Here is a 24,836-nt window from a genome sequence, read left to right on the forward strand (position 1 = left end):
AATCTGTATTGGGTGAAATAGCAAGTATATGAACACAAGGAGATAACTACTCGTGTAACCAAAGAAATGGCCTTAAAGTGGGAGATGTTTTGGTAGTGTGTGTGGAAAAATTTGGTTTGAAACTGTCAGAGTATCTTCGTAATGGGCAGCATGTGAATGCTTTTAGTACATTAGCTTTTGTAAGTGAATAAACTGGGACTTAGAGAGATGAGTGCCTTGGCCAAACTTCCAAGAGTGGGTCGTAGATGTTTTCTATTCTTTGGGGAAATCATTGGAACAACTTTGAGAAGAGACGATTATAAGCAAGATTTGGATCTAACTTTTTTTCCAGTTTCCTCTAGGTCTGGAAGCAGAACGGTACAGTGCTAGGAGCTTGGGTTTTGAAGCCGACATTCCTGAGTTTGATTCCAACTCAGCAGCTTAGCTGTAAAATGGAGGTGCTGTAGGGTTGTTGTGTAGGGTGTGGGGAAGGGTAAGGAATGTGCAGCCTTAGCTCAGTGCTGATCTCAGAGTGGGTGTTTGATAAACAGCTGTCTGCCCTGTCTCACTTCCTCTCTTTGATCTGTAAATAAAAGATGGAAACTACATAGAGTCTTCCCTGAGTCTGCCCAGCCTGGCCCAACCTGGTCCTGTGGGTCCCATTGCACTTCCCATGGTTGCTGTGGCCTGTGCTTCAGCACCCCTGGCGTCCCAGTGCCTTGCAGCCCCTAGGGCTGTCCATTCATGGACCTGGCTTGCCATTAGAGCTTCTGAGAATGAGCCAGAATTCACTACTTTCATTTTCCATCCTTTAGTCTTATTTCCATTGTTTGGCCTCTGTGAGATTCAAATGCTGTGTATACATGATTTGCAAACATAGAAGTGATGTTATTCATCAGACCAGGCCTTAGTTCACATGACAATATGCCACATATCTGAGGATGATTCCTGTCTCCTCCCCTTTTCTCTTTTTCGTGCTGTTAATAATAACACTAGTCAGTATTTACTGAGTACTTTCCTAACAGGCTGTGTGCTGAATAGAGTGTTAGCTCATTAATCGTTGTAAGTGAATAACGTGGGACTTAGAAAAATAAGTACCTTGGCCGAACTTCCAGAATCAGTTCTACAGCCTGTATGAGGTTGTGCCAGGACCCCCGCTCAGAGGGACTTGTTTCTGGTGTGCCTGTCTCAGGCTGTACCAAGGCCCAGCTACTCTTTGGTCCACACTGTTGCAGCCTGTCATCTGGATGGCTCGGCTCCACCCATCCTATCTGCCCAGGTTCTTTTCAAAGTCTGGTTCATGAAAGTATCCAGACTTACAATGGAAACTGCCCAGCAAGAAGTATGGGGCAATCACGTCTGTTAGTGCAGGGGATGATAATGGCAGGGATGGCGGCTCCACTGATGGATGCTCAGCAGCGGCCAGGCACTGGCCCCCATGACAGATGGCCACTGTGGTCCTCACTTCAATCATGATGTTATCCCTGTTTTACAGAGGAGGAAACTGCCCATGATGGCACCACTGTCCACTGGGCAGAGCCGGGATTCGAACCCAGACCTCTGGTTTCAGGTTGAAACTTGCCAACTGAATCCCTGTCCATTTGCATATGTGACAGTTATGCCACCCTACCTTCTAACAGCAAGACCTGACATCTGTCCCAGTTCAAGCTCACCTCGCCAGCGTAGGCCCATCCCTTTGGTCTCCTAGACTGTTGTTATTTTGTCAGCCAGTGTATTAGCTGTTCCTGCAGATGTGGTAGACATGCCTCATGATTTCATCCAGTTCACCCACAGTGTCAAACAGGACAGGCCCAGGGGGCTGCGCTGTGGGGTGTGGGGCTGGGATTCTGCCTCAAGCTGCTCCTTCTCAGTCAGTATTTTCAGTGTGTAATCATAACAGTTCCAAGCACAACTCACTGCTGCCATGTTCACCCTGTATTCTCCATCTTAACAGTAATTCATAAGGCTTTCACAGAGAATTAAAATGTACCGAGCTCTCTAACGCACTGTAGGCCGTTTTACCTTCATACTGGCCATGTGCCTGTGCATAGGTCCTTTCTGATGTACCGGGAAACGAAGCTTGGAGAAAGCTGCTGTGACTCTACAAGGTCATCAGCTAGGCGAGTGGCAGAACTGGGATTCCAACCAAGGTCATCAAATTCTGGTCCTCTGCCCGTCCCCAGCACTGCCACCTGCCATCTGAAGTTCCTGCTTATGTTCTGACAGAACTTCCTAAGAGTTTTGGTCACCTGGGCTAAATAGTCTCAAAGTTCCCATCCATTTCTGGGGCTCTGGTTAAGCCCTTCGTTTTCAAACATCGGCCATATCTAGATATGATCTCTCCCCTTTCCCATCGTGTGCATGGCCTTCCAGGCAGCAAGTGTGCCGGGCCCTCCGTGGTTTTTCTCAGTTGCCTGTGGTCTGTGCTGCCTGCCACTGTGCCTGTCCTTGGCCCAGGGCTTGGAGTTCTGAGCTTCACTAGATCTTGATCTTTGGCACGAAGCTGAAGTCCACTTTGCACCAGCCTCTGTGTCCACAGAACCCCTCCTGGGAATGCTGCTGTGATTCCCATGATTCCCACTGCCACAGCAGGACTCAACTGGAGCCGAGTGTCTTCTGGGGCTCTGGTAGTTTTACAAAAGCTAGACTTGATTGGATCCTAAGAAATCACAAAGAAGGCATCCCTAAAACAGCTGGTCTGCCAGCATACTTCTCTACCAGAACAGAACCCAGAGGTTGAAAGAGTCTAGATACAGTTCCTTTTCCTCACTGACCATAAAAGGTAGGGTAGCATCCTCCCTGGGTCGGCCCACGCCAAGGTCAAGTTGTCATGACATCCCACACCAGCTTATTCTTTCCCTCAGCTCCTCTGTGTACAAGCGTACGGAGGGCCCGCTTGTCACATTCCCCTGGAGTTGCCTGTTACCCTCACTGTGACCTGAGAGCCACCAAAACCCTACCCAGACATTGCTGCCTTTTTGTCCTCCATAGAGTCAGGCACAAGTGTAGAGACTTACAGTCAGTCCCGGGCCACCTGAAGTCCTCACGGTCTCCTGCGTTCACTGAGAGCCCAGGCTTTTCTTCCCATGTGGGGGACTTGCGTCGTCAGCAGAGACCTTCAGGGCCTAGCCGTGGCCCTGGAACATGTGCTTATAAGCAGCCTCGTTCAGATTAGAGGAGTGCACTTGACCAGTCCTCATTCTGAAGAACCCCTGTCTGTCTGTCTGTCTATGTTTTAATTGTACTACACCCTCGCAAAGTCAAACCAACTCAAAGCCAAAAGGCAGAGAGGTTTCTGATGAGTAGAAATTAAAATACTCTGGCATTTCACTATAGGACAAAATTCTACCATTTGCTTTTGTTTCCCCTTAGAGTGAATATACTATTATTTTCTAATTATAAAAATAATGCATGTTCATTGTAAAACTACAGGACATAGGGAAAAGCTCAAAAATTAACCATAAGCGTACATTCAGGTTAACCCTGATACATTTCCTATATCCTTCAGACTTTGCACGTATACATACAGGCATACAGATTTATGTATATTAAAAACATTTTATGCCAGGAACTTGCCCCTTGTTTTGAAAACTGTAGCATGGTGGCAGACTGCTATGGTTAAACTCCGTGAAGTCAGATTTCCTGAGTTCAAATTCCAGCTCTTGCATTACTGAGTTTTGGCCCTGGACAAATGACCTAATCTCTCTGTGCCTCAGTTTCCTTACCAGGAAGTGGGGATACTAAGTAGTACCTGTTTCAGGCGGTGGTTGGAAAAGTGAGTAAGTTAAATGCCTGTGTCATGTAGTCGGTTTGGATGGCTTTGATTTTACCTGTTTTACATTTAAATCCATTAACAACCCGTGTAATTGGTATTCGCTTCAATGTTTTCATCTATTTGTAGAGCCCATGAAGGGCGCCATTGTGGTCATCACTGCTCTTCAGACAGAGCCTGCAGGAAGTGCTCTAGAGGAGCGTTTCAAGACCTTGGGGAAAAGAGTTATTGTTCAGTGACCGTTGTGGATAACTGGATAACTCTTAGGAAGAAACAGTTCATTTTTCTATTAATCAAAATAAAACTTAGATGGAATTAAAGCAGTAGCAAGCTAGATGAAAATATACTTTAATATTTTTGAAATCCTAGAATGAAGACTTTCCCAAACATGACCCTAAAGCCATAAAACACGAAAGAAACTATTGATAGCCTTAACGGTACATAAATAAAATTTAAACTTCTGTCCTATAAAAGAGTGCCATTAGCAAAAGCCTGAATTAGAATGGGTTTTTACCTAGGAAGATCGTTGTGAGAATGTAATGATAAAGTTGGGAGAAGGCCCTGCGATCTCTCTTCTCCAGTACTCATTGTAACGGGGTGTATTGATTTACTAATTAGGCTGTGATTTCACCTTACTGGTGGTGCAAGTGGCATCTGCCTGTCTTGCTGAGTAATCCAGCCTGGTAACTGAGGGGGTGGTTATTCAGCCTTCACTACAAGGGAGTTCCCTGAGGTTAGATAAACTGATCTGTTGCTTGGTAACTACAGGATTACTATGGTGGATGCTCAGGAAGGCCATTGGAGAGGGGTGCGGGTATTTGGAGGGCAAGGAGGGCGAGAAAGTTGGCAGGTTCCTGGGAGCACTGCAGCTTGGCAGAAGGAGAAATTGAGCGCCCAACGCATGCTTGGGTTTAGAGCAGTTCATCTTCCCATCTGTACTTCGCCTTTTCAGCATTGGGCCTTGGAACAAAGGAAAAGGAGACAGGGAGCTGGCCAAGGGATGAATGGGTTTTGTTGAGGTGGCTGTCGTGACAGCAGGTGAAACCCCTGCAGGGTTGGCCTGAGCTTCTCCCACCTAAGGAAGAGGTCTGGGCTGGAAGATGCCACCCTCTGCCTGCTTGCTGACCACCGGAACCTCTGAGTGAGTGGACTGCTGGCTTTGCATCCCAGGTCAAGAGGACATTGACTAACATGATGAAATAGCCAGGAAAGGTGGTGATGATAACTGAAGGCACGTAGGACCCATCTCCAAAAGGTGCTTTCGAACGGCGTCCTCTTCCACCACGTGGGCTCTCCTGTTCCTATTCAGTGGCGCAATGTACGCACTAGTGGTTGCCTTCCTCCACCCCAGACCCACGGTGTTTGTGACGGGACAGGTCTGGAGGAGCTGTAGAAGTGGCCCCGGTGGTGTCTGGGTGTCTGCCTGTTGTGTAGGCTGCATTTGTGGGTGTGGGCTTCTGCTCTGTTGGGTGGATGGCAGCCTGGGAGCACGGGCGCACTGCCTGAGCGCTGGTGCCTGGAAGATGCTCCCGCAGCCCGCACCGCTTCTGTAGGCAATTAGTGTATCAGTCACTCCAGTAAGATGCTGGTTCTTTATTTTGCCTTAGCGGTAGCAGGAGCCATCGTTGAAGTGCTGGAGCTTATGCTGGGGAGCATATTTTGACTGAAATTTTGCATATTTTGAAACTTAGGTTGTTACATTTAAAATTATACACATTGTGAACCTGGCTTCAAACAAGAGGGAAGAAAAAGCATTCCCTCCTGTCAGACCCTTTTCACTCTGTCACATAACCTGACTAAAAATAAACTACAGGCACAGGAACTGGCAGCCTTCAGTTTGGAACAAGTTGAGTGCGCCCAACCACAGGCCCTGTCTCCCGCCACTTCCCAACCACAGGTCAGCCCCCAGCAGCTTGGACCTCCTCCAGGGACACTGGTGCACATGGTCCGCACTGGGTGGGTGACCCATGATGAGACTCGCTGCTCTTTGGGAAGTGGTGGATGCTCTCAGAAGAGCCCCGGCCCAGCTGTCAGGGGCCATAGCGCCCGTCCTGGCTCCTGTGTGGCTCTGGGGGAGGTGCGTGGCATCTCCAGACCTCAGTTTCCTAATGTTTAACTGTGACTGCGATCCACATGCCAACCACCAGCTACCCCCTTATATGTCTTGATTTTTTCTAATCAATCACACCTATGAGTGCCATTCTCAGTGAGGAAACTGAGGCACAGAGCCTGAGTCACTCATTCCGTGTCCTCAGCTAATGAGTGATAGTCAAGTTCCAACCCTGGCTTCTCCCTCCTCCACCCTGCAGCTCTGCTGTCTCCCCTCACCACTCCCTACTCACTTGCCTGGCTCCTGCCCCACTGTCTGCTGAAGTAGTCCTTAGGAGACCACAGAGGACCCCTCCCATCACATCTCACCATTTTCCACCCTTGGTCCAGCTGAGTCCTGCCCCCGCTGACCCGGCAAATCGTTCTCTGCCCTGAGTTTGCCTCTTGGCTTCTCCACTTACCAGCCATGTGGTCCTGGGGCAGGTTACCCTCCTTAAGTCTTTGTGTCCTTGGCTGTAAATGAGGATAATAACCGTACCCACCTTGTTGAGCGAGGATTGTAAGAGATTGTGTATGTGAATCATTTCCCACAGACCCCAGGAAGTCTTCCCTGTATACTTCTAATCTTCTCACTACATCCTGCCCTGATGTGCTCACCCCATAAACTCCTGGCCTTTAAATGCTATCTGTTCATTGTCCCCTTGTTTCAGATCTTCTTTTCCTGCAGAGGTTGGCTTGAATGTGTCTTCCTGTATGTTGCAATAGAAAACACCATTGTATGACTGTCACTCTGTCCTCTGGAGTGTGATTAGAAACAGGTATTATTGCTTTAGCTCGGTTATAATGGGTTTCTACAAGCTTTCACAGTCAGGTTAACAACACACTATTAGTCTTATTTCTAATTCTTGGGTTTTAAAGGCATTGTTACATTTATTTTGACCACAATTTCAGTTCAGTTTATTCTCTGATTACAGCAAAGAAAATGCTCTGAATGTAGTAGCAGAACGTAACATATGTCTTTGTGAGAACTCCATGACACTGTAGTATCCTAAGACATTGCCGTTTTGGTATTGAAGGAGTTGCCAGCAAGGAAGTGTGGATTTATTGGTAATTGTTTTATTGTTGTTGCTTTGGTTAAAATCCTGTCTTAAGAAACATTGTTTTACTCTTCAGTTTTCATAATCATTCTTCTTATGTATGATTGAACATCTACAAATTTCCTCCTCTGATCTTCCGATCAAATGGTAAAATTGCCATCTTTTCAGAACAGTTATCAGGATTCGACATCGGAAATTGATTTTCAACCTTTGGCATTTTCTGAGTGACTTAGGGTAGGGAGAGACCTCCCTCTAACACCCGGGTTTGTGTGGGCTGCAGAAAGCTGCTGGTCTAATCCTAGATGCAGACATTGACCAGGCTGTGCCCTGGGTTTGGGTTTTGTAGGGTCAGAAATATGTTTAAGAGTTTTTTCCGTTCATAAAGAGCTATCTGGCTGTCATCCCAGCCTTCACTCTGGGACCCTGGAGGGCTGCGTGGAGCTTGCTGGACTCTGCTCCCGCAGGGCTGAGTCCTGAAGCCCTCAGGAGCCCATGAGGAGGCCAGTTGCTTTAAGCTGCTTAGGGGTTACTGGGAAGCTGCCGCGAGCTTTCACTGCTTCATGTTGTTGAGTGTGACGGTGGGTTTTTCTCTGTCCTTTGGCAAACCGCTGTATCATACACCTCATTTGCCATCAGAGCATGAGGGTGTATAGTTCTTTTTTTCCCCATGAAAACAACACAGAACAAAGCCTCACTTTTAAAAATGCCATGATATTTTGCCACTGTTATGAAAATCTGTCAGCGCCGTATCTAATCTTCTGGTGCATCGAATATCAAAACAAGTACTATTGAAGGGATTGTACTTCTGTTAATACAAAAATGTCAGCTTCACAGTCTCAGAACCAGCTGCTATCAGCCTCTTTCCAAATGGGAAAGAAAAATAATGAAGTTTCTTTTCCCTCTCTGCTGTTACTGTTCTTCAGGCCTGACCTTCATAAGAAGACCCAGAGTAAGCACAGCCTCGCTGAAATCCTACGTTCGGAATACTCAAGCGGCATGGAGGCCGGCGTCGCCAAGGTCAAAAAGCAAAACGCACCTGGAGAGCCTGGTGGCCGGCCCCTGCAGCACAGTCTGCAGCCGACACCCTGCTTTGGCCGTGGGAAAACATTAAAATGGAGAAAAACCCAAAAAGGTTTACAGCGGGACAGCAAGACTTCCCAGAAAGTTTAAAATCTCTCTGGGTCTTCGAGTGGAACCTGGAAGCCCCGGGTGGCAGTGGATTGATGTCCAGTTCTTGTCAGAGGAGCCTTGTGAAAAATAACTGCGCCTTTGCCTGAATACCACGTCCCCAAGAATCAGAGGGGCCACAGCCCTTCTCCTCCATGGGAGGCCCTGGAGCCTGATAGAAATCAGTGGTGTGGGGCACTGTAGAGACTAGCCAGCTCCGGACAGAAGGGGTCTGTGTCTTGTATTGATCCCATCAGTGCCCGGCACTCCCTTCACCCAGGTGCTGACGTGCCGGGGTTGAGCTGGCACCCCGGGATGTGATGTAAGAACGCCCTGCGTGTCAGCCTGGAACGGGCTTGATTGCTGCCCTTAACTGTGTTCTGAAGTTTCACAGCTTGGCTTCAGCCTATCAGCGCATACATTGGCATGAATTTTGTGAATTAGGGTGTTAAAAACTGGAATTGAATTTGTACAAAAAGAGAATATATTTATCACTAATTATTTTCTTAATGTAGGAATGTACCGTTAAAAAGGACCAAAAGTTTTTGGTCTGGGTCAAAAAATACGAATGTGTTTTCAGGCTCGTGGTCCCTCTTATTTTCTTCTGGAAACACGAGGTTGCATTTACATGCATTGCTCCCTCTTTCATGTCCACTGAAAACTCACTCTCTCAGGGCTAATTGATTTACTGTTGGCTTTTTATTATTTGCCTTTGAAGTCAAAAGGCACCAGTATCCCAAGCTTTTTTTCCCTATCAAATCCTGTCTTGTCTTCAAGAAAGGTCTGGGGGTCTTTGTATTGTGACCCAGGCCACAGCTGCCCGCCCCGCCCCGCCCCTGCATTGTGTTTTCTGGGAGGTTTGAAAGAGGCCCCCTGGAGCGTATTGATTTCCCAATAAATGTAAGATTTGGGCACTTGCAGAGGGGTCCAGAAGAGAAAGGGTTGGAGGCCTCCACACCTGTGGGCACCGCTCCTGTCCTCTCCACTGTGTCTTGCCTTCTCAATTTCCTTCTCCTCTGCAGTGACTGTGCCGCCCTCTGTGGTCTCCCCAGGACCAGTGTTGAGGCACCACTTCAGTAGATCCCCCCAGATCCATGGAAGGTCTGAGTGGCCACGAGAGGGTGGTGAGAGTTGGCAAGGTGGGCCTTCCTGCAGGGACCACGGGGGGTCAGCATCCTTGCCTCCGTTCTAGACACAGGTGAATGTCATTGGCCCCCACACTGGCGGAGACTCCAGTGTGAGGGCAAGGAGGAGCCTAGTGAGACTGGATCCTCTGCAGGTGGAAAAATAGGACCTTCTCAGAGTTGGCTGTCACATACAAATTAACAGGGACTGTGGGTGACGTTTCTAACAATAATAATTAAAAAACAACAACCCTGCAGCACATGTCAGCCTGGCGTTGGGCAAGTCTGCCACCTTTCTTTTATTTCGATGTGTAATGGTTCACATGATTTGGATGAGAAAAGGAGGGATCAAACTTTATAGACAAAACCCAGCTGTGTGAAAAACAGGATTAATGCCAGTGATTGGGGATGATCAAAGAGAAACCTTACTTTTTCTCCCCCTAGTACTCATTCCACTAAAGGGCGAATTGGCAGAGTTCTGCATCCCTGGGGGGAAAGAGAAGTGCTAGAATCATGCAATGTGTGAGTGACGATAATTCCAAGATCAAAACTTACACACTTAATCTGCTAACTCTTATGGTGAGGGTTTCTTGCCATAGATGCTATGTGGGTCTGTTTCTAAGTAGAATCACTATATTACCCCAGTTAATAAAGAAACATGGATTTAGCAGATTTAAGGTTAATATTGTTTAAATTTAAATAACCTTAAAATAAATCTCTTTCTCTTCTATTATGGCTCTTGACAGATTATACATTTCAGGCACCAATTAGGCAAAGCTTCAGCCTAATTCCACTGTACATATTCTAATTTTTGTGTATGTTTAATCATGCCTCTTTTTAAAATTTCCCAAACTTACTCATGTCTCTATATCATAAGCCTGGTTCCCATATTTAGAGTCACACAGAATTTGGACATTTAATAGAATGTTGCAGCCTAAAAGCGTTTCCCCCAAGTGGGCTTGTAGAATGTTTTTTTGGAAACCAAAACATCCTCATGTTTGCCACAGCCTTAGCAGTTGACGGGCCTCATTCTCACGCACTGAAGGGCAGAGACCCGTTGCTGAGAGATGAAGTCTGTGCTGATGTGCAGACAGCCCCTTGCACTCTAGAGAAGCAACAAACCAACCAAATCTCAATAAAGGACTTTTTTTTTTTTAACAAAGCCCAGTGGGTTATTTTGATTTTTTTCTTTTCCCCCTGGGGTGAAGGGAGGAGAACTTTAGGGAAGAGGGGAGTAAATGAGACCTTTCGGAACAGGTATCTCCCAAACTGCCAGGGGCCTCCCTGCTTAGCCCTTCAGGCCACAGTCAGTGGAAGCCATTAAAATCCAGGCGTTGCTTCATAGAGACGCAAGTTGAAGGCTTTTCCACGGGAGAAGTTGCCCTGCTTGAAAAGGCTTCTTAACTGGTCTTGTTAAACCTCCCCCTTGACCATTAGACATTATCTCTTAATCTGCTCCACACTAGGAAGAATCCAGAGCCAGGCCTGTCGGTGTGGGGGGAGTGGGGCACCCTGCAAATCAGCTCAGTTTCTCAACTTGCCCCAGTCCTCAATTTCCCTTGCGACCGAGGGCCAGCAGGGAGCTCTAAACTTCTTTTCAACTTTGTTGCCCCCTCCCTGTTGAGTCGGCGTTTATGAGGGGGGATGGGTCAGTGGCAGAGCGGGGGAAGATGGCTTCTCAGCCCTCTCCTATTGTCAGGCCTGTTGGGGTCCCACATTCATTCTTTTTTTCTTACACGAGAGCTCGCCCAACCTCAGGGTTGGGAACAGAAACCAATTTAGCCTTCTAAGTGGATGGAAGGCAGGAGCCCACCTCACTGCAAAGGTTGTGAAGTTATTATTGCAGATGGGATGTGCAGGACAATTTAAAATATTCTAATTATAAACTTGTAGGGAAGCCTTGTTCTTCATTAATGTAAGATATGAAATCGCCTCTGAGGTACAAGGACAATTACATAGTTGAGAATGTGTCTGTGGTTTGCGCTGCCACTGTGTAAATGTGAGGGTGGTTGCTACGGTCTATCTCCTTCACTTTCACAAAATGAAAAGCACACCAGTGCAAGTTGTCCTTTGATAGATTTTTAATATGATTTTAAAGAGTTTTGTTTGGTCTCATTCTTATTCAATGAGATTAATTTAAAGCACTTATCCCCTGGGTTTAAGTCAATCCATGTAGGATTTGGGCAGGGTTTGTTGCATGGGGGGTTTTGTTTGCAGGAGGCTATGAGAGACTCCTTTCCCACTTCATTAACCCTGAGTTGGGGACAGTCTCTCCTCACCCCCAACCAGAGCCAGAGCTGGGGATTTACCAACCCCCATTCACATGCAAAAGAACTCGAAAGCCGAGGGGCTCCTTGACTTAATTAGCTGCTGTGCATTTTGCAAAATTAGAATAATACCCTCGCCATCCCAGGAAAGAAAGCTGCTGTGCGAGGGTGTTTGGGGGCAGGGAGGAAACAGTAGCGGACCTGGCTGTGGGTATGGTTTTCGAGAGGGGTTATAGTCTGAACACAGCCCCCGTCTTCAGAGAAACCCTGCCCCCAAACTAGAGGGGCCACGGCTTGCCGGCCCCCAAAACTTCCCAGCGCTGAGGGTTAGCGAGCTGCAGGTGGTGTGTGGGAAGGGAGCACCTGCGCCCACCTCCCCAGAGAGGGAGCAGTCTCAGGTGACCGTGGCCCTTTGAACGTGAACTGGAAGCCTCGAGTCTGACTCGGGACTTAAACCCCTCTCCCCTGAGATGCTAGAATTGCGGTCTGGGGCAGCCAGAAGAGATGGGGCAGACGCTGGGATTTGGCTCCCCTCTGGGTCTCATTTCCAACCTCCTCCCGGGGTAAAGGGGAGGTGAGAAGATGTGGGAGTGAGGGTTTACCCGATGTGGCGTCTGGTTCGCAGCGAAGGCGCGCGGAGTCCTGCCTGGTGCGGGAGGCCGGGAGGCCCGGGCCACCTTGGCGCCCGCGAGCGTCGGGAGCCCGAGCGCGGCCGGACGCTGGGCGGAGGGTGGGAGTGATGGGGGGAGCAGCCTCGGAGCCCATCTGTCGGCCCGCGCCCGGCGGGCCGGTCACCAGCTGCCGGGGCCCTTGTCGCGGCCAGATGAGTCGGCTCGGCGAGGGCCCCGCAGCCCGGCCCGCAGCCGACTGAGGCCCCGCGCTGACCCCCGCCTGTTCCGGCACGGACACCCCGCCCCGGCCCTCGGGACCGTCTGGGAGCCGCTAGGAACCAGATGGAGACAGAAGAGGAGGAGGGGAACAACGGGCTGGCCTCGCTGTAGAGATGGGAAGACTGAGGCCAGGGAGGGGAGACCCCGGCCCCAGCAAGTCCCGTCGGGGCCCCCGCGCATGTCCACAGCACCGGGGAAGAGAAGGGGGACAAAAATGTTTCGTTATTGAGGATGGAAGGAAACCGAGTCCCCAGGAGAGGGATGGGAGAGGGGTTGAGTGCGGACCCAGCGACGCGAGCGCGGACAGGCGCCTGGTCATTTGTAAGAAGTTTATTTCGACATTTAAAAAAGAGAGAACCCGAGCGGCCTGGCTGCCCCCGGACCGGGGCTGAGGCTGGGGGCTGGGGTCGGGGTGGGTGGGCAAGCCCCCTCGGCCCCTTCCTGCCCCGCCTGGGAGTGGGGAGGGCACAGGCCACAGACTCACTAATCCACGGACACGGTCACGGGCTCATGGGTCACGAATAAATAACTTCATATACACTTTGCACACGGTATGTACAGCTCAGCCGCTGGCCCAGGTGCTCGAGGGGTAGGGAGACGGGGCTCCGCACTCCCCTTGTCTCCCTGGCGGGGGCGCGGGGAGAGGGGCTGTTCTCCACCTGGAGCGTAGAAGGGGCGTGGGAGAGAGCGAAGCCTGGGAATCAGCCGCACCCGCTCCTGGGGAGAAAGGGGCGCCTAGGGGAGCCGGCAGAGGCTGGGGGTGGGGAGTGGCAGAGACGCGTATGTACACCCGGCGGGTGGGGATGGCTCCCGGACAGAGCGGCCGCGAGAGAGGACGCCGAGGGGGGCTGGGGAGACGCAGTCCGGGGTCCGGGCCTCAGTGGACTTGGCATTTGGCCCTTCGGGGGGCACTGGGCTGGGGCGCCAGGGAGGGCCGGGCAGGGCCCCCTCCCGGGAAAGGGCGTCGAACCTGCGCCCTCAGAAAGGTGGGCGGAAGGGGCCACGCCGAGCCCGCGGGAGGAGGCCCCGGAGCCGACGGGCGCCTCACCGAGGCTGCGCGGCGCGTGGGAGGACGCCGGCCAGGGGGGGCAGCGGCGGGGGCGGCTCGCTGGCGCCCTGGAGTCCGTGGATGAGGATGCGGGGCACCAGAGGTCTCTGGAGAGCAGGCGGCGGCGCGCTGGGGCCGCGGTACAGGTAGAGCGCCGCGCCGGGGTCCAGGTTGGAAACCAGACTCTGCGGGTAGAAATAAGGCGACGGGAACATCCGCTGGAGCGCTGAGTAATTGCCTGCCTCCGCCAGCAGCTCCAACCCGACGGCCGTCTGTCGCTTCCATTTAGTCCTGGGGGCCGAAATAAACGCGTATGGCGGGATCAGGGCTAGGGCATCCAGCGACCCCAGCCCCTCCCCACTGCTTGGCCCAGAGAGCCTGTAGGGAGGCCAAGAGGGGTCGTACTCATTTGTTAATAAATAACCGAGTGCCAGGCACCATCGCACGCCTTACGTGCATCCTCTCCTTTTATCTTCCACCGGCCTTCCGTGGCTCTTACCCCACTTTACAGAGAGGAAAACTGAGGTCTGGGCCGGTTTTCAAAAAGGAGCCTGGGTTTTAAGCCCTGCTGTCTGACCCCAAAGCCCGGCTCTAACTGCGCCTTACCCTGCCCAGGAGATCGCAGAACGAACCCTTGGAGCTGGGTAGGGGGGCTCCTCCCTGCGCGTGCCTCTTTATGAAGGTAGGATCACCCTGGAGAGGCCTGAGGGGATGGGGGGGGTGCTCTGGTCAGGGAAGGGAATGCGATTGATTCCTCTGCAGGCTGGCCGGGCTGCAAGCTCGCAGAAGCGAGCAGGCCTGAAATGGCAACCGGAGAGGACCCGCTCCCGGCTCGAGAGGACCCGCTCCCGGCTCGCACGCCCTGCCGGCTGGAGCAGGCTGCACCTGCCATCCTCCAGGGCTCGCACTTCGAGCCCTGCGCACTGTCTGGCCCCAAAGTCCAGAGGCCTTGGCCAGCCAACGGCCTGGGGTTTGGAGAAGTCAGGCCTGGACCCTAGGCTCACCTGCCAGGTGAGGCTAGGCGGACCAGCCAGGGTCCCGCTAAGGTGGGCTCAGCCACACCAGCCCTGTTTCCCTCCCTGAATTATTCATCATCATCATAATTGTGTAATTACTGTAACAGGCCTTAATTATTGATGCCCGGAGCAGTAATCAGTATTTATTATTAATGGGGCGATGTGTTCTGAGGCTTGTTTATGAAAAGCACCATTCCTACCTCTGCTAAGAGCGTGCGAGTGACTGTGGGGCTGAGCGTGCGTGCGTGTGTGACTGCAAGTTGTATCGATGTGTGTGTCGGTGTGTGGCTATTTGGGTTGAGTGTGTGGATGCCTGTGTGTTTGTACATTTGCATCTACGTCTGGTGAGCGTGTTCGGGAGGGAAATTAGGAAATGGGTTCAAGTCCGGTGCCCCAACACCAACTTCCCAGTCACCCTGTCCCCAAGGAGCAAGGGCTTGGCCAGTTCCCCGCTCAGGTTTTGGGACCAGAAAGGCTGGGGAGGCCTGAAGAGCCTCACAGAAACTCAGAGGCCCCTGCGGCAGCTGCCCGGTCTGGGCCAGGCTTCAACACCCCAAGGGCCACTGCCTGGCCGTCCTCTTCACAGGCTTCCTGGGCATCAAGACTGTCACCCCTCCAAGGGCCTGGGGCTTCCAAGACCCACGCTGGTTCAGGTGGGGGCTCCAGGCAGACCTCCCCCCACTCCGGCTGAGCTGGGGCAGGACTTGGATTTTCAGTGGCCTATGTGTCTGTCCACCCATCCGGGGGAGGGCTGACTGGACGCTGGACACCAAGTCTAGTCTCATCTCTGTCCCTCACTGTGAGGACTTTGGGCAAGGCCTTGTCCCCTTAGGGACTCAGTTTCCCACTTTTACAGAATGGGGGAGGCTCTGGGGCCCTCCCTTAGCACCAACCTGTAGACTCCTGGTCCCCTCCAGGAGCTGTGAGGAAAGGGGAAGTTCCCTTTCTGCCTCTACCCCCGCAGCCGGGCCTCACCTGCGGTTCTGGTACCAGGTCTTGACCTGCGTGTCGGTGAGGTTGAGCGAGGCGGCGAGCTCCATGCGGTCCTGCACGCTCAGGTACTTCTGCCGCTCGAAGCTGCGCTCCAGCTGCGCCAGCTGATGGTCGGTGAAGGCCGTGCGCGCCTTGCGTGGCTTTTTCAGGCGCACCGGGGGACTGTCCCTGGAGCTGGAGATCTCGCGGTCGCCCTCCTCCTTCACTGCGGACACAGCGGCATGTCAGGGCCCGGCCTCGCAGCCGCCGCCGGTGCCCTCCCGCTCCTGCCCGTGGCGTTTGTGTAACCTCGGCTTCCGACAGCGGTGGTTCCGCGACACCCAAGCTCGCGGGGGCCGCTCTCAGACGGGACCTCTGGGGCCCCGGGAACAGGACATGAACCCTGAGGGGAACAGGACGGCGGCGGGAGCGCCCGAGGCCGAGACCCCCCGGGCAGCTCCGGGGAGAAAGAACCCGAAGCTGGCGAGAACTCCAGTCCCTGCGCCGCGCTCGGCGCTCTGCCCGCGCTCCCGGGAGGGATAAACGGAGCCGCGACGATGGAACCGGACCCAGCCTGCCAGCGTAGGGGAGGGGACCCAGGGTTTCTGGCGGAGTGAGCTCCGCGTCTGGGCCCCAGTTTCTCCGGCTGCGTCCGTGACAGGAAGGGAGGAAGCCGAAGGCTGGGGTCTGGGGAGAGAAACCTGCGTGGAGGGACAAAAACCTGCTCTCTCCGGAATCACTCTTTGTCCTCAAGGACAGATCATTGTGCCCCGCCTGGCGTTGCCCCTATATGGAAACGAATTCGTAGTGATGATTTCTCCCGACACTCGCTACCTACACAGGGCGCTGGGCGGAAGGCTCCGGGTCTGCGAGCGCCGAGCACTGGGAGAATAAGCGACCCTGCCACTCGCTTGCCCCTTGGGCGCAGCGCGCATTGCCCAGGTCTGCGTTCCGTTGTCATTACATTGCCCGCTAACGATGGCTCCTGCTACACCTGCGTGGCATCGTGTGTTTACACCCCACAGTCGGGACAGAATTGCACCGGGGGCCCAGCTCCTGAGGTCGAAGGATAGACCTGGCACAGGTAGTTTCTTTATCCCAGACACTTTCGTTCGGCTTTGACTGCACAGAAAACACTTAATCGAACAAGCTCAATGCTCACCCTCCTTCTCCCTCTAAAGCGATTATGTAACCAGCTAGACCACTTCCCCAAAACTGGCGGCTCAGACTGGGGCTTTCCCCCAACCTACTCCCTTTTTTCTCTGTTTTCTTTTATGGTGGAGTTTCATTGTGCGTGGCGTTTGCAGTGACGGGGTTCAGCTGAATGCAAGGTGATTTCTCTCTGTAGGAAACAATAATCCGGTTAATTGAGCCGCTAGGGATCGAGACTTTTCAACTGAAAAGGCAGCGCTTGGCTGCAAGGAGGGCCTGGCATCCAGCCTGGTGAGCCAGGAGAGCGCAGAGGAGAAACGGCAGCCCGCTAAGGCTTTCCACCTGCCTCCTCCAGGCTGGCACCAGGCTCTCCCTGCCCTGTGGGCTCCCCATATTTGGGCATGGCCACCATCAGGAGGATATGTGTTGGAATAGGGGGACTTGAGTTCTGTCTGTGCAGACAGATAGTTTAAATAAGTTTGAGGAAACGATCATCCAAATCTCAAACTTGATATCATAGAACTCTTACTTTTTGACTAAATTGCCTGGGGTACTTAATGAAAATCCCCCGCTTCTCAGGGACGAGGTCTGCGTTGGAGGTCGGGAGGTATTCAGTTTGTGGTGTCAGGAAGAATGGGTCAGCTACTGGGGCTTTTCTTCTGTTCCCCCTCCAGCGTGGACTGGAGCCTTTGAATGCAGGTTCTGTGCCCACTCTGCCTTGGCCTCCTCTTGGATAGGCTCAGCCCAGGGGGTACTGGCTTCCCAGACTCTGATTCTAGAGGCTACATCTCAGTGTCCCCGAGTTCCAGGCCCATTCACCGACCCTGCCTGCTGGGAACAAAACTCTGGTTTGGGTTCTCCCTGGACCTTGGATCCAGCCGCTAGTGTCGCCGACCACCTTACTTCAAAGCTGAGTTTTGGCTTCTTTAAATATTATCAAATAAATATTGTTTGAAGAGCCTTTGATAGCAGAAACTTGGGATGAGGCTGACCTTCCCCCATGCCCTCCTTGGAGGAAATGACTCAGCTTGGAAGGCGGCTGGAGAGTAGACCAGCTTAAATGCTCCACGGACTGGCTCAGGGTGTCTGTTTCTCAGCTCTGAAAAAGTCCCCTCCACGTTTGAGAAACGCTCCAGACAAGGCCTCGCTGCCTGGCCCTGCTCCTTTTTTCACTAGGGGCAAAGGCAGCAACACCTGGGGTGGGGGTTGGGCAAGACCTTCTACCCCCCTTCGCCCCAAACCTATTTAAGCGATATGTAGACAGCCGGCCCTCGTCACCTCCCGATCAGATATCCTCAGAGACAGGAGAAGAAAATTGATATTCTAATTATCTTAAACGAAACCTGTCCTCAAAATCCTTCCTGGGGGCAAATAAATAAAAGGAGGCAAGGGCCTAACTGTGTCACTATCTCCAGTTCCAGCCGTTAGCATGGGCGGTGGAAGATTCGTGCTCTTTGCTCTAACTAAAGCGGGGCCGTTCTTGTTGCAAATGGTAAATAATAACCATGATGTTATGAATATATATTTACATTGTAAAGCGGGGCCGTTCTTGTTGCAAATGGTAAATAATAACCATGATGTTATGAATATATATTTACATTGACTTCCCCCTCCTTCCTCCTCCCCCTTCTCCATGCCAGTCTCTCTCCAGCGCAAGTTTTCTTTGCCTCTCTAAGCAGGCCCCCGGGGGGAGGAGCAAGGACCACTGGGCCCGGGCCTGGGGGCACCCGCATGCCTCTGGATCTCTTCCTGGCTGCTCCATTAAACCTGCCTACTTTCCAGGCATGGTCGGCACAGCCTGGCTGAAGGAGGCTCGGCCATTTGTGTGGGGGAAATCAAGAAAATGGGATGTGCAGTCGGACCGATGAACTTCGGTTTGGAGTCAGGACATACCCACAAACGAATTCTTGGTTGGGAGGAGGGTGTTCAATGAGCCTTCCTAAAATTTTGGGAAGACTTGGTCCAAATAGGGACCAGGAGGTATGGCGCTGGGGGCGGGGTGCGGGTGTTGGGGGAGGGGGCAAGACAATAAAGAAGTTGCCCTTACAGGGAAATTTTGTCTCTTGAAAAGATTTCTGGGAATCAATTATGTGCTTGAAAGAGCTCTGAACAGCCTCTGCCCACTCCCAGTGATCTGCTAGATGGGGACGTGGGGCTGTCTCCCATGAAGCCCTCATACTCCTCTTCACCTTCTGCCCCTTGACTTCTCCCTTAGAAAGAACTTTGTGCCTCTGGCTTTGAAAAACAGCTAAAGTCGAGGTAGTGACTGGGGGTCAGAAACAAAATTAGGGAATTCTTTTTTTTTCTTCTTCCCTTTCCCTCCCTTCCTTCCTTCCTTCCTTCCTTCTCCCTTTCCTTTTAACCCTGATCTCATCTCCTTGGTTAAGATGGGATGAAAATGGAACAAACAACAACGAAGATTCATAGAGGCAAAAAGAAAAGTGGAGGGGCAACAACCCCAGTGTAGCGGGAGAAAAGGCTGGTTACTCAGGAATCCCTGGAACTTGCATAAAACCCGGAGTTGGTTGCTCAAGGCACTTAAAATCAAATTCAATGAGAGCCGTTGGGGGGTGGGTGCAGGGTACTGCCCTCTCCACTAGCCCCCTGACCTGCTCCCAGGCAGCTTCCTGGCTGAGGTTTCTGCTTTGAAGTGAGTGCCTCTTTTCATGACTCACAGAACCCAGATCACACTGGGCCCATTGGGAGGAAAAGCCCTGTTTCTCTTCCTGTCTGGAAATGTAGATTAAAAGGCAGAAAATTCTGACTGTTCTCAGGGCTCCAGCTGAAATTTTTCTGCTGTATTTTCACTCTATAAAGCAGAACCCTTTCAGTCTTCCATTGCTTCTGCACGGTTTCTTCCTAGAGAGCCACTGGCCTGATTGGGACCTGCTCCTGTCCACCAGCACTGCTGGAAGGGCAGGGGTCCCAGTCGAAGTTTAGAAAGTTTGCTTTGTGCATTTTGGGGAAATCTCCTCTGGGGCACACAGTATCCCTCCCCTGCCCACACTGTCTCCACCAGACTCTTTGTTGCTCAAAGGCATAACCACAGGACTGGCTGAAATGTTCTGAGGAGAACCACTGCTCAACCTGAGCCCTGGGGGAGCCCCCAAGTGAGCGAGTGCATGTCCCGCCATGTGTATTCCTTTTAAATGTCAGTTTTTAGATACATAGCATCCCCCCAAGTTTTCACCTCCTGCTTTCTTACCTTTATACTCAGAGTCCGATGAGGCGTTGCTGCCACTTTTGTCCAGCTTGTCTCTAAAGTCCTCCGCGGCCTTGGCCGCAAGGCGGCCCCCAGGCTCAGGGGCTGCCGGCTGCCCGCTGCTAGAGTAGGGTGCACAGGCCGCGAGTGGTTTGCAGTCGGCAAGGATGTCCCTGATCAGAAAGGAGGAGGTGACGGTGCGCGACTGGGCCGGGGCTGAGAGCTGCCCGGGCTGCAGGTGGGAGTCCAAACCTGGGCCGGATGCCCCGCCAGGCCGTGGGGTGCCCGTCTCCAGACAGTCCCTTCCTGGAGAGGCTGGCGAAGAGCAGTCGCTGCTGCTCTCTGAGCGTGGACTCAGCTCCAGGGGCGAACGGCAGTCCCCGAGCAAGGGGTCCCCCTTGGGAAGGGCGGGGCTGCCCGCGCGGTGGGAGAGAATGGAGTCGATCCCAAAGCCATTGGAGCCTTCCATAGCCAAGCTGCGACCTGTCCTCCCCAAAAGCTCCCCACCCACCCCCAACCCCAGCCGCCGCTGCCCCTGCCCCTAGCTGCGGGCTGGCATGGGGAAGGCGGGCAGGGAGCCTGCGGGCACCTTGGACGCAGTTCAGCCTTGGGGGAGCCCGGGAGCTCTGGGCCAACCTCCTCTGCGCATTAGATCCAAAAGGGCTCAGTGCGTCTTCTGCAGCATCGCGCCGAGCCGCCGAGCCGAGGGGGGGTGGTGGGAGTGTCAGGGAGGAATGGGAGGGAGGGCGCGCCAAGTTGGGGAGAGCAAAGGGGGAGACGGACGGCCCGAGGGCCCCCTTGGCACAGAAGAAACGCGAGGATGTTGGAATCTAAATAAAGAATGGCGTTTTAAAAATCCAAACCGCACGCTTCTTCCAGGCAAGTGGTGGCTGAGGGTGGCCAGCTCAGCACCGCAGATAGCTGCGGGCCCGGGCCGCGCTAGCAGCGGGCGGAAAGGAGCGCACCTGGCGGCATCAGCACCGCGGAGAGCGGCGGCGGCTGCCCGCGGCTCATGACTCTCCACCTGGCCGGGGAGGTCCTCTCTCCGCGCCCTCGCCGCTCCGGGGGCCCGTCAGCACCGTGGACAGCGCCTCCCTGCTCCTCGGCGGCAGCTCTCTGCCGGTCCGCGCGCGCCTTCTCCTCCCCCCCTTCCTTTAAAAAATGAACTTGTGTCACTTTTACTTTGGGTCTGGGTTTTTTTTTTGTTGTTTCTTTTTTTTCGTTGTGTTGTGTGTGTTTTTTTTAAAGGGGACTCGCCCACGTGTCCCCGGAGTGATGACGCTGATTGGCTCTGGCCGATTTTGGGGGTGATGTCACGGCTCCGCAAGCCGCTGCCCGATTCCCTTTCAGTTTGATTAAAAGAGACACCGAATTAATTACAGCACAGACCCAACTGTTTACCGGCGATTTCCACACGGTTTGCTTTCATTAGGCCGGTGACGAAGCTCCTAATGAGGGTGATTAGCCGAGGGGGGTACGGCTGGAGGGGAGGGGGCCGAGCCGACTGCGCTGCGGTGGGCTGGGATGTGCGCTGGGCTTTTTTTTTTTTTTTTTTTTTTTTAGCGTTCCCCGACCCTTTCCCACAGTTATTCAAATTATTCGTCGGCAGGTCTATTGTAGATCCTTTTTCTTCCCCCGTTTTTCTTCCTCCAGCAGCAGAAAGGGACTAAAACCAGCGGAGAAAGAAGTGTGGTGTGTGTGTGTGTGTGTGTGTGTGTGTGTGCGCGCGCGCGCGCGCGTCGAGAACCCCTTTTCTAGTGTGGGGAAGAAAATTCAAGTTATGTTGTTTGCGGCATTTCTGTTGGGCTCTCGGTGTTTCCCATGTAGGACAATTTGCAGTCCTGTCTCTCTGGCCTCTTGGGACCCTGTGGGCCTGGCGGGAGTGGGGAAAGCCAGGTGTCTTCCTGGGAAGTGACGAGACCGATGGCTTCACTTCAGGGCGAGGTTGGAGGACTTGGCAAGATCTTGTCAGGGGCGTTAGGGAGACCTCGAGAAATCCGTGTGGCTCAAGGGAGGCAGCTCAAGGGACAAAGAAGGCAGTAACCCGCCCACCCCCCGCTGATGGCCTCTCCCATGGGCACCTCTTGGGGGGCCGGTGCTGTTGTACCTCTGAACAGGACCCACGCAAGAGCTTCCGAGTGCGAGTGTAGACGCCTGCTAACGGCTTCTTATTCCACGCAGAGCCAGAGCTCGTCCAGGGATGCATTTTCAAGGCAACTCTGGAAACGTGGCCTTTTCATTGTGAATCATGCGCCCCCTCGCCCTTCCCACCCCGTCACGGGCTCCAGTCCAGCGCCTTTCTAGGGTCAGCCCCCGGCGTTGGGGCCCAGGACCGCGGGCAGATCCGAACTGTGTCCCGGGCCTGGATCCTCTCTGCACAGCCTCAGGGATCGCAACCCGGGTCTGCGGCGGAAAGGGCGGACAGAGCGGAGCCCAAACGCCTTCATCGAGGTCGGGCGGGTCAGAGGCGTCCTTTTCCCCCCCGCAGGCTCGGGAAGCCAGGCCTTTCCAGCCCGGCCTGCACGCCCCTGCCACCACCCCCAGCCCCCAGGAAACTACCCCGGCTCCTACGTCGGGCTCAGCGACCGAGACCGCAGCAAATCGTAAGGCACCCGCATGCCCTCTAAACGCAGAATTCTCCCGGGGGCAGCCTGGCGTGGTCGGGAGGAGCAAAAACTTTCTCCTCCCTCGGGCTAGGTCGGCGGTGGCCCCGCGCCCGGCTCCCGGCGCTCTCCCCCTGTGCCCGCCGGCAGATTGGAAGCGGCCCCGCCGCCGGCCGGGCTGGGGGTGAGGACGGGCGGCTCCCGGGGGACAGTGGCCCGGCTCGGCTGCAAGCTGTCGGGGAGGCGGGAGGGCGGGGGCCCAGGCTCTGGATCGGCGGCGGCCACTGCAGTGGGCACCTCCCGCGGCGGGCCGGGCCGGCAGCTCATTTCAGTTTGGTGGATGAGGAGGGGCCCATAAATCACGAGGAGAGCCGGTTGCCCTGGCTCTTCCAGTCCAGTCCCCAGCCTGGCCTTGCTCCTGCTCTGGGCGTCTCTGGAGACCCCACTTCCCTCCCCATCACCCACTCCTCCCAGGCCTGCGCCCGCATCCCCTGAGGAATCTCATCTTCCTCGGAGCACCGAGATCCTCACTTAGATCGACGGCGAGCCCCCTCCACCCCACAACCCGCCTGTTAGCCACGGCGATGCCCCTGGCCAAGCATCCGCGGGACCGCCTGGTCCCCAGAGCGTCCGCTCTGTCCTCCTCTGCCCCGGGCGGGTCCCGAGCCGCCCCTCCCCAGGGCGACAAGCAGTTGGCAACGCCAGGGCCTTTTCTGGCCTTTGGCTCTTGGGTTGGGATTTGGATCCCGGACCCAGCGAAAGCGAAGCTTCGGAGCAAAGGGAGCTGCGATCGATTGAGAGCGGCCGGGAGTGAGGGTGGCTCCAACCTCTCCCGGTGGGAAAGAACAGCAAAGCCGGACCTCCTGCCGCCCCAGCCGGTTTTGCCGGGCTTCTTGGAGCCCAAGAATATTAGCGGGTTGTCAGTACACTATCATTAGTATTGAGTTACCGCCGTCTATTATCATCTAAAATGTGCTGTGCGATTTATTTCGTTTGAAATTTACTCTGGGATTTAGCCCTCTCTCAATAACATCGTTTTATTCCGATTTGGGGATTTCCAGCTCCATGCAGGTGCCTCCTCCTCTGATTTTCCCATTATCGGTGTGGACCTTGCATCTCACCCTGTCCACTGCGGAAGAGATTTTTGGGCGCTCACCTGAGCTCTCCTTTAGCTGGGAATTTACTCAGCGTCCAGGGGGCCCTGAGTCCACCCTACTTTCCCACCTTTGGGAAAGAGGCCTGGTTGGTTGCGTGGGGTATCAGGGCTTCCAGGTCCAAAGGAGCTAGGGGTGAGCCTCGGCAATATGCCCAACTTCTCTGAGCCCCTGTTCACACAGCAGGAGGCAGGCCCCTCTCCCCAGCCCCAGGTCCCCGCCCTGAGCAATTCTTGGCCCCCTCCCCAAGGGACTGGCAGGGGTGCATTGGGGGCCTCAAAAAAAAAAAAAGAAATAAAATCAGTGTGATGAAGGTACATCAAGGGCCGGGGTCCCCAGGATCACTCAGTCTTAACCAAGAGCCAGAACTGCCACCCCAGTGTCCAAGTTCTGTGTTCTCTGTGCTCTCTTTTCAGGACCCCAACTCCTCTCATCCCCCAGCTTCCCACTTCCTCTTGAAATCTCTTGCTTCCAATTCCAGTCCTTGCCTGCCCAGTGCTTTGGTGTTGCTTTCTTTTAGACCTTTAGCCTCTTGATGGACTCAGAGCCCTAGCAGGTCCAAGACCTCCCACCCATACCCACAGAGCCAACCACAGTTGCTCTTCTCCAGGGGCAGGGCAGGCAGGTGCATGAAGGAGCCCCCAGAAGGCTCTGGCACTGCCCACACTCTGGACAACTCATCTCTCTTGCCCAGACCTCGGCTTTCCCTTGGGTACAAAGGCATTAACATCGGAACATGGCAGTGAGAGATGCGGGTGGGAGAGTCCCCCTGCTTGTTCAGAAGCCACCTGGTTGTAGAATCCATGTCCTTCTTCGCCACCTGGGGCTCTTGGCTTGGGTTTGGCTTTGGGTCAGGAATGACTTGGGCAAGCCTGAGACCCTGGCTAGGTCATGGCTCTTAGCAACTTTCTCCTAGCCCCACCTCCTTCTCCACGTAACACCTCTCAGCCCTGGAGCTAGCGAATGGGTTGTTTCTGCTGGTTTTGCTCACCGAGGTCCCCAGGCAGAATCACACAGAGCAATCTGCCCAAAGCTTTTTGAGAATGATCCCAAAGTGGTCTTTCCTCCCTTATGAATGGTGGCTTAAACGCAGGGCTCCTACTAGAGCTGTTCAAGCTTCTGAATAGCTGGGTCTAGTGGTAGCATATGGGCAGGGGTTGTTGAGGACAGACTCGGAATTGGTCAGACTTGAGTTCAAATTCTCTAGACTCTAGAATCCAGGGCTGGGACTAAGGTGAAGGAGATGAGGCAGGTCACATAAGATGTTATTTAAAATGTTGATATTTTATCCATCATGAATGCTTACATTTTGATTTTCAAAATGTATTAAAATATCATTGGTTT

General features: G+C 53.5%; 2 protein-coding genes across 7 annotated transcripts in view; one reads left to right on the top strand and one right to left on the bottom strand.

The window, feature by feature from the left end:
* DDX31 (DEAD-box helicase 31) overlaps positions 1-24,836 on the top strand; it is a 133,542-nt gene that overhangs the window by 67,547 nt on the left and 41,159 nt on the right. For 3 of the 6 annotated variants that reach the window (XM_003822407.6, XM_055117543.2, XM_008975984.6), the window contains one exon: positions 7,821-9,918. The exons of 2 other annotated variants lie outside the window; for them this stretch is intronic. In XM_003822407.6, the coding sequence (XP_003822455.1) occupies positions 7,821-8,067 (247 nt within the window). In that variant the 3' untranslated portion in view covers positions 8,068-9,918. Of the gene's footprint in view, positions 1-7,820; positions 9,919-24,836 lie in introns of those variants that run through there. One more of the 6 variants, XR_612487.3, reaches the window with a different exon arrangement.
* On the bottom strand, positions 12,352-22,291 carry BARHL1 (BarH like homeobox 1). The gene is made up of 3 exons (XM_034929368.3): positions 19,739-22,291; positions 15,385-15,607; positions 12,352-13,684 (listed from the first exon to the last, which is right to left on the bottom strand). Exons 1-3 carry the CDS (start codon positions 20,202-20,204, stop codon positions 13,390-13,392), a joined length of 984 nt encoding a protein of 327 aa, XP_034785259.1. The 5' UTR covers positions 20,205-22,291; the 3' UTR covers positions 12,352-13,389.

Source organism: Pan paniscus, chromosome 11 (assembly GCF_029289425.2).
Source record: "Pan paniscus chromosome 11, NHGRI_mPanPan1-v2.0_pri, whole genome shotgun sequence".
NCBI classification, from domain to species: domain Eukaryota; kingdom Metazoa; phylum Chordata; class Mammalia; order Primates; family Hominidae; genus Pan; species Pan paniscus.